This window comes from Telmatherina bonti (assembly GCF_933228915.1).
Source record: "Telmatherina bonti genome assembly, chromosome: 2".
Taxonomy (NCBI): domain Eukaryota; kingdom Metazoa; phylum Chordata; class Actinopteri; order Atheriniformes; family Telmatherinidae; genus Telmatherina; species Telmatherina bonti.
Window position 1 is genome coordinate 23,032,225 of NC_136620.1, and position 15,102 is coordinate 23,047,326.

At 37.9% G+C, this 15,102-nt stretch overlaps 1 protein-coding gene across 1 annotated transcript in view; it reads left to right on the top strand.

Annotated features, from left to right (window-relative positions):
- Window positions 1–5,337: 5,337 nt before the first annotated feature.
- The window catches only part of LOC306768520 (putative oxidoreductase YjmC), a gene marked incomplete at both ends in the record, with an annotated part of 10,130 nt that continues 365 nt past the window's right edge, over window positions 5,338–15,102 (top strand). Inside the window, 10 exons of the mRNA XM_079256906.1 lie at window positions 5,338–5,345; window positions 8,887–9,035; window positions 9,233–9,421; window positions 11,322–11,383; window positions 11,520–11,573; window positions 12,393–12,491; window positions 12,744–12,879; window positions 13,158–13,276; window positions 13,602–13,697; window positions 14,295–14,405. Of these exons, the coding sequence (XP_079113032.1) occupies window positions 5,338–5,345; window positions 8,887–9,035; window positions 9,233–9,421; window positions 11,322–11,383; window positions 11,520–11,573; window positions 12,393–12,491; window positions 12,744–12,879; window positions 13,158–13,276; window positions 13,602–13,697; window positions 14,295–14,405 (1,023 nt within the window). The remainder of the gene's footprint in view (window positions 5,346–8,886; window positions 9,036–9,232; window positions 9,422–11,321; window positions 11,384–11,519; window positions 11,574–12,392; window positions 12,492–12,743; window positions 12,880–13,157; window positions 13,277–13,601; window positions 13,698–14,294; window positions 14,406–15,102) is intronic.

The following is a 15,102-nucleotide window of genomic DNA, read 5'->3' on the forward strand; positions in this document are numbered from 1 at the left end:
ATGAAGGAGAAAGGGAGATAAATAAATACTGTCAGGAGAGGGTGTTTGATTCAGGAGGTTGAAGGCAGACGCACTTGAGCGCCTGAGATGATAGTGAATCTAAACGCTCCTTTCCTAAATGGTAGTCAGGACAAAGTTTGGGTTTCCCAAACTTTGTTCTGCAATGAAGTGATCTTAATTTTTCAAAGAGAAAAATAATGAAAGAGTGTCCTTTCAGGTATTCACTGTGAAATATTTGACAAATATGACAAGCAAAATAAGTATTTTTGGATCTAAAACCAATGGCAAATGTTTCTAGTTCAGTAAATAAGGTCCGGCAACTCCCCCTGTAGACCTTTAGCATTGCAGACTTGTTATCAGAGCTGTTGTGAATTTTGTGAATGGGCGCCCTGTTCAACAAGCCATGGCAGCAAACAACTATCGGATTGTAGTTACTCTTTTAACAGTATGGATTACACCTGTGATGTCCCTCTAGTGATAAATCCAATGGGAAAAAAGGTCAGTTGTAAATTTTCAGCATTAGTGGGATGTGGTCAGAAAAAACATGGGAAGTTGGCCAAAAGCTTAATCAGCCCAAATGAGGAAATATGAGGAAAAGTTGAGATCAAAGAAGTAGAATCCTGGTCAAGAGACTGAACAAGCATCACTTTTGTTGTTATTTATTATATTTATGTTGGCTGTAAATCTGATTAATGGCTGAAAATGGCTTTAAGCAAGTAGAAAGAGAAATAGAGATGTAGGGCAGAAGTCTGGAGGGAGCAGTTATAAGAAGGCAATGAAAAATTTATTTTAATCTTTCAGCAGATTCTTCATATTTTTTACTATTTTCATTTCCATCTATCTTTGTCACTTTTCCTGTGTTGTTTGTTTTGTATTATTCCAAGTATTCTAATCCTACATGGTCTCATGGCATACTCTGATCTGAATAAACTAGACACCATTGACTCAGTTCTTCACTTAAAACGACCTTCAGGTCCTTTTGAATCCCGTCTCAGTTGACTAAAACAGGGTGGGAAGTGTTTGCTGCGGTCCTGCTGCTGCACCTACACCCATCTTAAGGTGATCATTTGGGCTCCATGGTTCAACTTATGGGTGGGTTTTGAGGGTGCAGTCAGTTCATGGCTGTTTTGATCCCAGCTGTGAGCCTACTGCTCCACCAACTCCACACAGAACATCCACTTAAAGGAAACCTTATAAATCTATCCTCCAGTTGAGTAGATGGGGCCGCCCAAGCAGACCACTACAGCGGAGCCAGCAGTGATGTGGAAGCCAGCATGGGGACGACAAGGCTTAAATTCAGTCAATCCGCTCCAGGTTAAAGGAATGATAACCGCCTGAAAAATAAATGTTTTGGGAAATATTTGGCTCTTGCCTTTCATTGGCTGCTTACTGCACTTTTCTTCCTGTTAAACCAGAACAAAGAAAAAAAAAGTTTAAGTTTATAATATACCTTTTTATCTAAAACTGATAAAGATATACACTAGGATTTAATCTACATGCATCATTTGCCCCGTTTAGAGCCTCAGTATATAAGAATTAAACAGACATGTAAATAGAAGGATGTCATTACAAAGATAAATCAAGGTTCTACTTTGCATGTGAAGTACACCCACTGATCTCAAACAATGCAGATAGCAGCCTCTTCATTTAATCCCCGAGAGGCTCCACAAGTCCTCCTGCTCCTCATGTCTTGTCTTTGAAGACTGGTTTCACACTCCAGCCAACCTCCTCCCCTCTGGACTCCCATCATCTTTGCAGCTTCTCCTTTCCTCACAGTTTTATTTATAACCACCAAATCACAGCCTTTAGTTTCCAGCTTTCTATTTTCCTCTTGTGGTCTCAGAGAAATGTTTGCAGATGTCTGTGGAAAATTATGGGATAAGAACTGGTGCTGAAGAAGGAGGGGGTGTAAACTTCCTCCTGCTCTTTCTAGGAGCTGTTCGCTACATCAGAAGCTCATGGAAGCATTTGACTTTGATCAAAAGTGAGCCAATTAGCATCATCATTTTAGACAATTCTCTTTAATTGATGCGTTTAGATCAAAATGACTGTTTGCCATGATTGCTCCATCTGAGATTAGAGCAGGGATCGCCGGTCCTGCAGGTATTAAATGTTTGTATGCTGAAAAAGATCTGATTAAAAAACAGTGATCTCCACAGCTTTGTGTCAAGTTCTGCACAAGTCCTTTAAAGACCCATATATTTGAATCAGGTGCAATGATGCAGCGAAAACATCCAAAAGCACACAGCAGGAGACCAGCAGTCGAGGATGAGATTGGGAGACTCCTGGATTAGAAACTGTGCTGCATTTAAAGTAGTTTAAAGCAGTTTTCCCTCAATCCTGGTTCAGGAACCTTCTGCCTTGCATGTTTTAGATGTTTCCAACGACAATACACCTGATTCAGATTATTCTAACAGTTTAGCAAATCCTTTGCAATCCTGCTAATTAGCCATTCATATCCCTGCTCCAACACACCGGACTCAGATTAAATGGATACAACAGTTTATGAAGTTTTGCACAGTAATAATTCATTTGAACTAGATGTGTTAATTCAGGGAAACATTAATAACCTGCAGGACTGCAGCCCTCATGGGACTGATTTTGAATTGTGATTTGATCTAAAACGTGCAGGGAAGGGATCTCTACGAGCTACAACACAGAATTGAGAAACACTAGTTTTAGGTACTACACAGAATCCACTATGTCAGATTAGTCAAGCTTTACCCAAGTAGTCTGAATCAGGGTTGTCTTCGATATGTTTAAATAACTTGTGACTTTACATACATGATCAAGTTTTGTCCTAATTATCTGAATTATGCTTTTACAAAGTTTTACATCTAAAAATCTATCCATATTGGTAATCTAGGATGAGACTGAGTTGGACTGAAATGGAATGGGACTGAAAGAAAAGTGTTTGTATTAGTAGGGAAACCTGAACTAAACTGTTGTCATAACCACAAAAATCACCACCTGTTTAAATATGTCCCCTTTACGTGTTTTAGAAAAACTGTAAATGTAACAACTTTAGGTCATGGGATTGAAGTAAGCAAATATTTAGTGGTAACTCATTCAATAAATAATGCAACAAAAGATAATAACAACAAATAGTTCCCATGTATGCAGATGTTTTGCATGCATTTGCCTATTTTTTATGTGTAATTTCTCCTTTTTGTAACAATCATCTGTGTCTGCATGTGTTAGTAGAATGTGTGCTTAGGAAACATGTGGCCCAGGACTCTGTGTGTGTGTGTGTGTGTGTGTGTGTGTGTGTGTGTATGTGTGTGTTTATATGTGTATGTGTATATATCTCTTATCTCTGTACATCCCAAGAAAAAACCTTTCAGAGGAAAGATGCTGCAAAGTTCACTGTACCTGCATAATAATCTCTATATCGTATGACCTATTTATTACATGTCCTTTTTGTCTCATGTATGTCAAAGTACAATTTTAGAAACACAGCAGTAAGGAGTATGACCTTGCATATTTTCTGATTTGGTGGATGAGTGCACAAACAGTTGATGTGCACTCACTTTGTGTTCCATGACAAAATCACTACATTGGAAGAGTTACATGCAGGGTTTTTGCCTGGATCGTGTGATTCTGCACAGTACTTTGTAATGTTATCTTACTGACAGACAGCACATGTAGGTGAGATTCAATTCAATTCAGCTTTATTTGTATAGCGCCACTTCACAACAATGCTGTCACAGGGTTTTACATACACATCACAAAGTTGCTTTCTTCATAGAGAAATCAGCCTCAAACTGAGTCATTTTTTTTCACTTGCTCTTTGTTTGGAGAGTGTCTGCCACCTTGTGGTCGGCTGGGTTTCACTGGAACACAAAGCTGATCTCCACAAGACATCCATCCTGTCGTTTGCAGATGGCGCTGGACAAAGTGCATCAGCAAAACCAAAAATAACAAAGTATTAGCAAATATAACACATGCAAGATATCATGAAACATGACTAAACTCAGCTTTCTTTACATAACAACTTACAAACACTAACACAACCCCAAGATCTGTGTACAGGGAAAACGAAGACTTTAAAATACAAAAGCATAATTAAAAAAAGAAATTAAAACATATTTTAGTACAGAAAAACCCACACAAAATGTATAAACAGAGCACCATTTCCCCCTGAAATGTTTTTATTTTATTTCTTTTTCTTATTATGTAGGTTTAATTTTTTTTTTAAACTGTTTCTTTTTTCCATCTAAAAGAGATCTGGTTTTGTGTTGCTGTTGACTTGATTCCTTTCCTTGCTTCTAGTATTTCCTGAAATTTCGATGGTTCTTTTTTTTTTTAATATTCACTCGTTATCTAAGGTTACGTTTTCTACAGAGTAACTAATAACCCATGTTAAATGGGGAAATAGCACAAAAGCTATCATCACAGACATGTTAAAAAATAAAAAAAAAAACCTCCATGCTTATCAAAAAATAGGTTTCAGGGCTCTTCTGTCTGACAATAAATTAACCAACTTGAAACTTGACTGCAGCATGGTGTGAAAATCGTTGATGTTAACATGGGGAATTAATAAAGATCCATATTTGCCTTTAAAGATCCATCTTTAAAGCAGCAGCAACAGCTTGTGACCATCAGGAAAACACTAAGACCTCATTCACGCAGAAATCATTTGAAAAAAAAAAAAGAATAGAAAAGAAAAAGCCTTTGTTATGAGTTCACTTTTTAAGGTCTCTGTACTCTGTTTTGGTCTTCTTTCATCCCTCAGCTGCCGTTTTGCAAGACAAAAGCATTCCTTCAGCTCATCAGGACTAAAAACAAGCAAGTCTCGTGTTTTTCATCAACTCGGTGACCATGCATCAGTCTGGATTAGTTCCGGGTCATGTTTTGTTGTAGTTAGATGCATCACTACGTTTATTAGGCTATAAGTGTATGGTTTTGGTACATTTAATGTCAAGCCTGGTAATTTAAGCCGCGTAACACTTCGGAAGCGGTTCTCTTGCTGCTTTCCATGCAGGCCAAGTCTCATGGTCAAATGGCTTCTCTGTGAGACACATTACCCGCTGGAAACTCGAAATATGCAAAGTGTGTAATGTGTGGCCCCTAAACCTAACCCGGACCGCGTTGGGGACCGACGAGATTTCGCGCGTAAAGGTCTTTACAAACGACAAACTCTCATATTAAACACGCCCACACCACACGTACACACACACACACACACACACAAACCTTATCGAGCTGACAACAACACTAGGCGTTTCCTACTACTGCTGGGATTGTAGCAGCGAGAAGGTGGATCATTTTATCAGAGGATCACCGTCAGCAGCAGCGGGAAGCCATCGGTCCGAGTAGCGTTTAGAACCGGACAGCATGAATAGGTAGGACTCGGCGTTGCACCAAGATGATAAATAATGTTTGAGACAAAACAACAAGTCAATTAAAGCAATCCAGTTGTGCTTCTACAAAATTTGGACTTTTTTTTTTTTTTTTTTATTTCGCACAACCTTAATTGAACAATTGGTTGTGCAGAAATGACGTCATCAGTTTACAATGTGTTGTTGACAAATTATAACTGAAGTAAATCCATAAATCTAGATGTAACATAGCCTCATACTTTCTCACTTTTGCACTCTTATGGTATTTCTACCTCAGTCATTCATTGGTCAACATGAGTTCTTCTCATTTCGTTTGATTATGGCTTCAAACCGCCTTATCATGGCAAGACCCCCCCTCACCCACTTCCCAGGGGCTGCAGCTAGGAAGGAAAACTTCTCAGTAATAAACGTCAGCATATCCAGACTTAGGGAGGATGCTTGTCTTGCTCAACATGCTGAATTTAGAGCAGAGCAGAGGGGTGAAAGCTGTGAATTGGGAAACATGACCACTCAGCAGTCTGGTGGGGCCACTGTGGAAAAACATGCGGCTCAGGGGCCACAGGCACTCACAGAGCGGGAAGATTCATGAAACATATTGCACAGAGTTTGGCTTGAAGAGGCTGCAATTGCTTTTTGATTGAACTTCCTGAAGTTTTTCCCTCTCAGTTTCCTCTACTTAAGTGACCTACAGGAACATGGTACACACATGGCAAATTGTTCTTTTAGCTTCTTTTCCTGTGACTTAAATACCTGCTATTTTTTTTTTTTATACAAATAAGCTTTTCCACATTTGATTTCTCTTCAGTTTTTACCAATATCTCACTTACGCTCACTTATGCTCAGACCCTCATTTTAAAGCTTGTTGGCTGGTTGGCTCACATGCATACAACAGACGAGGCATACATACTCCCTCCTTCCCTGTCGAAGGCTCTTCTAAACTATATCCTCTTGGAAGTGACACATGTTTACTGCATGCATATAGTGTGCAATTCTAGCACTCAAAATGATCACATGCAGCATCACAAGACATGAAGCAATTCAGTTCAAGTCATGTTTCTGCTTTCTTTACAATTTGTAAAAAGATGCTACTTTGCCCAAGGGAGTTATCTGACAGACAGTAGAAATGTTTTTGAGCCATGCTGGGCCTCAGTGGTATTCATGCTTTAACCTCCCCCATGCTTATAAGCTACAGTCGGAGCTGTATCGGGGCTTTGTTGTGTTGAGGCCCCCTGCCCCCTACTGAGGTCCTGCATCTCTGAAGATATAAACTCTCCTGTCTCTTATAGTTTAAACAAGCAGGGAGGATTTAGGTCAAGGTTAGGTGTGAAGCAGAGGGTAGAATTTGACCTTAAAAGAGTCCAAACTCAGGCTTGTATGGAGAAAATATGCTGCACTGGAAACATGGATGAACTGTAGTTGATACTTAAACATCGAAGGCTGTTTTATGCACATGTAATGTGGTAGAAAGAGTAAAAGTTTTTGTTGGACCTGAGAGCAAAACAGGCTTAAAGCTGGGGTAGGTAATGTTGGGGAGATAGCAAGATGTGAAAGTAGCACCCTGTCTTGGCTCCTCCCCCTCTGGTTTTGCTCCTTGCGTGATCCAAGGCTTTTTTCTTACCTCCGTCTTCACCAGCGTGTAAATCTGTTTGTGTTCAAGATAACTCAAAAAGTTATGGATGGATTTTAGTTACATTTCCAGGAGTTGTTTGGAAATGTAAAAAGGAAGAACAGATTTAATGTTGGTGGTGATCCTGATCACCGTTTGGATCCAGGAATATTTTTAAATGTTGTGGCGGAGGTTTGTGCTCTCTGAGTCATTTTCTAGTTCACATCTTTTTCCATCAACAATTCCTCTTTCTCGCCTGCTTAGCGGGACGAGGCAAATAAACCGAGCCGGGTCGGGAAATCCTTTCTACATTTTCTCAGCTGTCAAGAAGCTTACGGAATATAAGAAATGAACAACTTCAATTTGGCCCGAACGTTTTGATTGTTCAGCATTTTTACAGACTTACAGTAAACCAGGGGGACAACTATATTTCTTATTGTTCATGATTACAAAATGTATAGACCACTATCAGGACGAGGAACCACTTCACCCAGAGTAAAAAAAAAATGTCTTTGAGCAGGATTACCTACCCCAGTTTTAATGATACATTTAGCTGCAATGAAACTGAATCAGTAGTTTTGCTTGTAGCTTATAATGTGATGAGTTATGGGGTACTCCCTTACCTCCCCTACTATGAGTCTATGAACAGATTTAATGCTCTTTTTCTTAGCTTTTCCTGACACTATTACTTAATTTATGCAGGTGTCTTCATGAAAAACCACTGGAGAGACTCTCAAGAGGACAATGGGCCACTCTGTTGTCATGTGTAAATCTGCAACCAGCATTGTACATTACACTCTTAAATCACGCTTAAATATCCAGTTAATATCCAAAATGCACCAGATCTGCAACAAACTTTAATTAAATCGTTATTTGCCAATGCTTCTGCTGGGTATATTTAGGTATTCATTTAATCAGTTGACCATCTTGTGTAGATCACATTCACATGTCCTGATGGTGTATATGAAAACTGACATTTTTTGTCCTTCCTATTCTTACACAAAATACCAATTCAATTCAATTCAACTTTATTTATATAGCGTCAAATCACGGCAATGCCATCTCAAGACGCTTTACAGACAGAGAAGAAACTATAATGAAAGCCAATTCATAATAGCCTATATAAGGAAACCAACAGATTGAGTTGGGTCCAACCATCATGATTTGAGACATTCATACCAGAAAGTGTAGGAGGAGAGAAAGAAACAGGAAGCGGCATTTTCAGCTATATGCACTCTGTGAACTTGGTATGTGCTTTTGTTAAATGTCTTTGAAGGGACCAGTTTAGATGGAGGTCTTCGAAGGGGCTAGTTTTTGTTAAACATCATTCAAGCTGAGTTCATTCCCAAGAGTTGTTTAGAAAAGGTTTGCAATCTACATTTAAAGCTGCTTAAGAAGGTAAGTTTGCTGTTGTAGTTCAATTGAATCAAAAAGGAAATTTATTGCCTCGGCCTACTTCATTAATCTGTCTTTCTGTCAAATACAGCACTAGTGTTGAGAGGGGGGTCCCACCCAAGTAGGACTTTGATTTGAGACATCATGAGGCAGCTTTACTTTGTTTTTCCCCAAAAAAGGGTTATCTGAACTGATTACCATTGTTCCATTTGATTAGGTCAAAGTAAAGAGAAAAATATTGATGCTGAGGGTCAAAAGTTTGACACATCAGGTAAACTTTACATTCTTGGACAGTCTTTAATGAATTATACTTTTTGAAACATGGATTTGAAACTTGGTCATTGTTTGCATATTCAGTGTAAGATGTGCTGTTGTATTAGCCATACTTCTGCAAAAGGAGGCCTTGTCATCAGGGTTTGCATGTCCTAAAATCTTGTCCTAAATGAAATGCCAAATATGTTAAAAAAGATTTCAAAGAAAGATTTTTGTACAGGAAGTATGAAACAGTATCTGTGCTTATTTTTGCTTTTTTTTGTGCTGCAGATGTCTGATCAGCCAGTTGGAGGTGCAGGGCTTCATTGAAAGGTGTTTGACAACAGTGGGCGCCAAACCGCATCATGCTCGTAGTTTGGCTGAGGTGTTGGTGGAAGGAGACTGCAGAGGCCACTACAGTCATGGTCTCAACAGGATGGGTCAATAAGTTTAACTTTATCTCTGTAAACTCCAAAATGTGGCTCAGTCGGTGTTTGTTATCATTTTTTTCTTTCACTCCGCAGAACAGTGACTGCTTATACTTTTACCACTTTGACTTATATGTGTGTGTGTGGGGGCTGTGAGACATTTGCCCTGTGTGCCTTTATAAATGTATATATGTATTTTTTTTTTGCAGATATGTACGTGAAGGACATCCAGACAGGAATCTGTGCAGTTGACGGTGAGCCAGTGGTGGAGAAGGAGAGTGAAGCCACAGCACTGGTGGATGGGAAGAATCTCCTGGGTCCAGTGGTGGGAAACTTCTGCATGAATCTGGCCGTAAGAAAGGCCAAAGAGGTCGGCATCGGCTGGGTGGTGGCACACGGTGAGTCGCATTGCGTGGATGCTGATTCAGCATTAAAACATTGTATGTAAGCACTAGGGCTGCAACGATTACTCGGGTAACTCGAGTAACTCGAGTACAAAAATTGATCGAGGCAAATTATTTGCCTCGGGGCGTCGTTTAATTAATATCACGTGGTAATATATTTTAATTTATGCATCATCGCAGCATTCTCAGACCACTGCGCTGTTCGGAGGAACTACATCACTGCTTCAGTAAACATATAAAACATCTAAACATGTATAAATTATATAAAATTTATATGTTTCACCTGGACTGATGACGGACATTTCCACCAGCAGCGGCGAGCGGTTTGCTTTCTGTCTGAAGATTCTCGTTGCTTTGGTCTCTAATGGCAAATTCACCGCTCCAGGTGGAGATTCAGCTTCCCGATTTATATGAACAACAGCAGCGGCTGTTAAATGTACAGTGTTATAACCTGTGATATAAGTCAGCAGTGACGAGGCATGGCGAGGTGTCGGCTGCTACCGCACGTTAACCGTCTTGTAATCCATCCTTCATCTGTCTCTCCTGAACACACACAGTCAGCGCATGTTTTAGGCAGCGTGTGACGGCAGGCGTAGCCTCTGTTCCTGCAGCAAACTTTTATTCCGTATTAAACAGACACACTTTTAACAGGCGTGTCGTCCACCAAGACATAGACTAGTTCTTAGATACTTTGGACATGTTTACAAGTCAGTCCTTCTTTCTACGTGAATTCTTCTTATTAATCTTTTAAAATCCAGAAATTTGAGAAGTGTTTCTCCACACATTGAGCGCGTGCACAAACACGTTGGCATATTTTAAAATATGATACTTTTAAAACTAATTTTAAAAGTATCACATTTTAAAACATTTTCCTCATGCATTAGATAGTAACAACACATGCAACAGCTTCACAAATATACATTTATAGATTTATTTTGGTTTAGTTTCTAGTATTTGTTTTACAAATTATAATAACAAAAAAAATCGTTAGAGTACTTGATTACTTGAAGAAATAATCGACAGAGTACCCGATTACAAAAGTAATCGATAGTTGCAGCTCTAGTAAGCACACATGTCTTACATTCGTGACTGACTGCAGCTGCAGCTGCGGTCAGAGCCGAAGATGTTCACCTCTCTTCAAGTTCAGAGTCTCAATGAATCTGACTGAGCCTGAAATGTTAATTTCTTATTAATGTCGACTCTGAGTCAAAACGAAAACTATGTAAAAGGCAATCTTTTAAATGTTGAATTAATCCAGTTTAAAAAGTTTCGATCATTTTAACACGTTTGTTTGATCTATGTTTAATTGATCTGTTTTCAAGTATTGTGATGAAAAGGATACTTCTATTAATAACTACACTAATTAGTGGTTGAAATTTTCCCTACTTTTATATTTTTTGCACTACAGCAGGCAAACCGCTTGAGAAGACTGTTTGCTAACATAGCTAATTTATTTTACATTTAATGTATTTTCTTGTATTAATTCATATTTTTGTTGCATTGCTTGGATTGTGCTGTTTCACTTTGATTAAAAAGTTTTTCCTTCTAGAGTCTTAAACAAATATGTTTACAAATCTGGACAATGAAAAATCATCAGATTCTAACAAATTCTTCATTTAACTTAAGGCAAATTAATTTACAGTAATGTGACAGATTACACTTTTTAAAGCCTTGTTACTGAAATTTTTCAGACTTTTTTTTAACTTAATTTCTTCATTTTTTTTTTTTTTTTTATTAAAAAGTTTGTTTGAAGTGCTTCCTGCACCCTGCTGTAATGATTTTCTTGTTTTATGTAAAGGACTTTGAACTGTCTAGTACATGAAATCTGCAATATAAATAACTTTAGCCGTTTCACATTTTAACCAGACATTTGTATGTCCCTCTTCTGTCTCAGATTCCAACCATTTTGGTATTGCTGGATACTATGCAATGCAAGCACTTAAGGAAAATATGATTGTGAGTAAAACATTTCTGACTTTTACAGTTTCAGTTTTAATCCAGCGTCTTTTATCTGCAGTTACAATAAATGGTTTTAAATGACTGTATTTTTTTTTTTTAAATTGTCTTGCTAACATTGTTTTGATCTCTGCAGGGCATGTCATTTACCAACACATCCCCATTAGTGGTTCCCACTCGTGGTAAAGAGGTAAATAAATAATATATTTGTTAAAATAAACCATTCTGATGTTTTTGGAGCATTTTGACAAGAGGAACATTCTCCGCTGAGGCGCCACTCCTACACGTCCTCCACATAAACTAAACAAAGCATCGTAGTGTATGTTGCTCTCAAGTTGTGTGCCCAACTACTCCTAGATACACCTAGCATTATTCTTCGAACAGTTGCTGCATGTTATTTTCTTGTTGTCTCAGATCGGTTTATGCTCTGAAGCTGTCAGACAGGCCTGCAGTCACAAAAACACAATTTATTTCATTTTGGCAGGACTTCTATTTTAAGTCCCTGCCCCTACATTTTCCCTCGTCTGGCAGCATTTAATTCCTCAGTAGAATTTCTTACTTATTTTTATTTAATTTAGCTTCTTTCTCTTTCAAAAATTCACAGGCGGAGTATGTAGGTCCTATGAACAAGACAGAGATCATTCCTCGCTCGTTTTTGAGCAGTGACGCGTAACATAAAACTTTCCACCTAATTTAAAAGGACAATAAAGGGTTTAAAGATTAACTTAATATATAATATAATGAGTCATACATTTCTACTCTAACCTTTTAATAAATTAAGAATTGTTTTTCAAAAATCATAAATTTTAACAGAAAAAAAAACCCAGTGTGGCTTTTCACCTAATTTTTAATTGAAATAACCCAGTTAGCTGAAACTACCTGGGTTACATTAGGATGTCTGTATTTTAATCCAAGATGTTTTCTGTTTTGTTGGTGTTTTTCTTTGTTGAATGAATTGAGTTCCGCATTCTTCTTTTTTATTCCAATTTTATAAACCTGCTATCTGTAGTGCACTCTAGGCACCAACCCTCTGAGTATAGCTGCTCCTGCTAAAGACGGAGACAGTTTTGTTCTGGACACGGCCACGTCAACAGTAGCACTTGGAAAGGTAAGATTTCTGATCATTCTTCTTATTACCACACTGATGTTTGTCATGGAAGTGTGAATTTGTTGGACATTAAACAAAGTTGTTTTGAGGAAAATTAAAAGTAGACCAATTTGAGCCGTTGTCATGAACTTGATATCTTTAGATCTTTATTATGGGTAAAAAGACATGACTGAAACTTAGAAGAATGCTCTGTATAAGTGTAATATACAGCTCAAGCATCTTGTGCTCCTACTTCATGTAATGTGCATGTAGGTGGAGCTTAGTGAGCGCCGTGGCGACCCCATTCCTGATGGCTGGGGATGTGACCCACATGGAAATATTACAACAGACCCCAAAAGAGTCCTCACTGGAGGAGGACTGGTGCCAATCGGTGGCAGTGAAGCTACAGGTCTGACATTTATTGGTTTTTTTGTTTGTCTTCCAAATACTGTATCAGTCTTCTTTGTTGGATTTTAAGGCCGTGCTCAACAAAACAAAGCAAAAGACAATCCACTTCTCCTGCAAGCCTTGTTTCCTAAAAAGGTTTGCATTCGTTAGAAAATGTAAAAAAAATGTAAAATCAGAATTTCAACCCCCAAAAAGTTGGAAGTAGTAATTTAGTCTCACCAAACCAAACATTTCAAATGTTATTGTATATGGAATTGCATGTTTTGGATATTTGTTCAGGAGGGTACAAAGGCTACGGTCTGGGAATGATGGTGGAGGTGTTCTGTGGCATCTTGGCTGGTGCTCAGTACAGCAAATATGTCCGGACATGGAAAGTGACTGACAGAGTTGCCAACCTGGTACATTTGATTTTCTTTACCTTCTACTTTTTTGCCATACCTACATTTAAAGATAACATGATGTAATTCCTCAGGTAGATAAATTAGATATTGCATAGTTATTAGCTCACAAGGCATGGCAATTTTAGTTCTATAACAAAATTCAACAGCAGGGTGATTCAAAGTGCTCATGAAATTCACTATACAACAGCAAATACATTGACTATGACCAATTAATCTGTTCTTTTTGTGTACAGTATCACAGTTTGAACAAAGTCACTTACTGCATCATGTAAGTCTTGTTAAAATTGGGACCCCTCATGGTGTCGCCTGTTTTTGGTTTCAGGGTCAGTGTTTTGTCGCAATCAACCCAGAAAACTTTGCTCCAGGCTTCAATGAAAGGATGTCAGATTTGCTGTCCATCCAGAGAGACCAGGATCCTGTAAGTAGACCCCACTGAAGGCGTTTTGCTTCAAAGCACTAATCATGGGAAAAAATCAAGTTATCTTAAACTGAAATTTATCCTAGGTAAATATTGGGCTTGTTTTACATACTTAGATGAACTAGGGAAAGTTTGTGCAGAGCGCAAATATCAATACATGCATCATACATCAGCTGTGGTGTTTGAAATCGACTTCACCTGTTAAGGATTTTCCTTAAAGTGAACTAATTAGTTTAATAAAAATGTCAAGATTGTTTTGTAGAGACAGATTTATAGGCAGCCACAAGCTTTCTTCTTCTGAAGAAGAAAGAGCACTTCTATGAGCTTGTCCTGTTAATGCCACATATGTATATTTACATAAGTAACAAAGCAAACAAAAAGAAACAAATGTCAAAAGTTTAACCCATAGGAGTAGTAGTAGTGTCTTTTTGAATATGTATGCAGGAATATCAGATTGTTTAATCTTGTTTTTGTGGGTTGTTATTTCATAAGATGATTCTAAACATTGACCCCAAATCTTTAAATCCATGACAGAAATGTTCTATTTTATTTTTGATAAATGTCTATATTCTGTTTGTTGTTGCTGTTCTGCTGCAGGCTGATCCTGGTTCTCCTGTATTGGCTGCTGGAGATCCAGAGAGGATGAATGTGAAGAAGTGTGAGGAGATGGGTGGAATACCTTACCATATCAATGTCATCAAATACATGGTAAGACCTGAAAGTCCAAATAAAATTACGTCCAAACTTTTATGAAAAAAATGCTCCTTCCAGTGTGAGTTACACAGCTGTGTATACTATATATTTCTATTTAGAGTTCAGTATTGTCATTCAGCATTAATAATCCAATAGTTAATTGATGAATACAAGTTGGTTTGGTCTGTTATATACTCATTTCATTTAAATTATTTAGCCTTAGTTCAGCTAACAAGTCAATTTAAAACAATTACAATGTTGTTACCACTTGAAAATCTCTTCACTTTTCAATATTATCCTAAAGTTGTAAGAATGCATTGGATATTTAAGACTAGGATAATTTGTTTTATTTAGCCCCTAAAATAAATTAATATAGCTCATGTTTTCTTTTTCATATAGCTTGGGGGAATTGACATTATAAACTATTTTCTTACACTAAAGTTGACGATGGATTTCCTCTACATCCTGAACGTGAAACTCCAGTATGATGGTTAGCTTTAGTAGCTAGCTAGCTTTTAGCTCGTCATATAACATGCAGATAAGGGTTAGCTTAGCCCCGTCCAAATCTGGAAAAAATAAACACTTTTCACACTCTAAATCATTCCTAACTTGTGGCTTTGGCTAATACCAAAATGTTCTTTTTTTCATTTATAAATGGCTTTTGAGAGGTAAAATACAAGTTGGAGTTTAGTGGGCCAGTCCATGAGTTTGT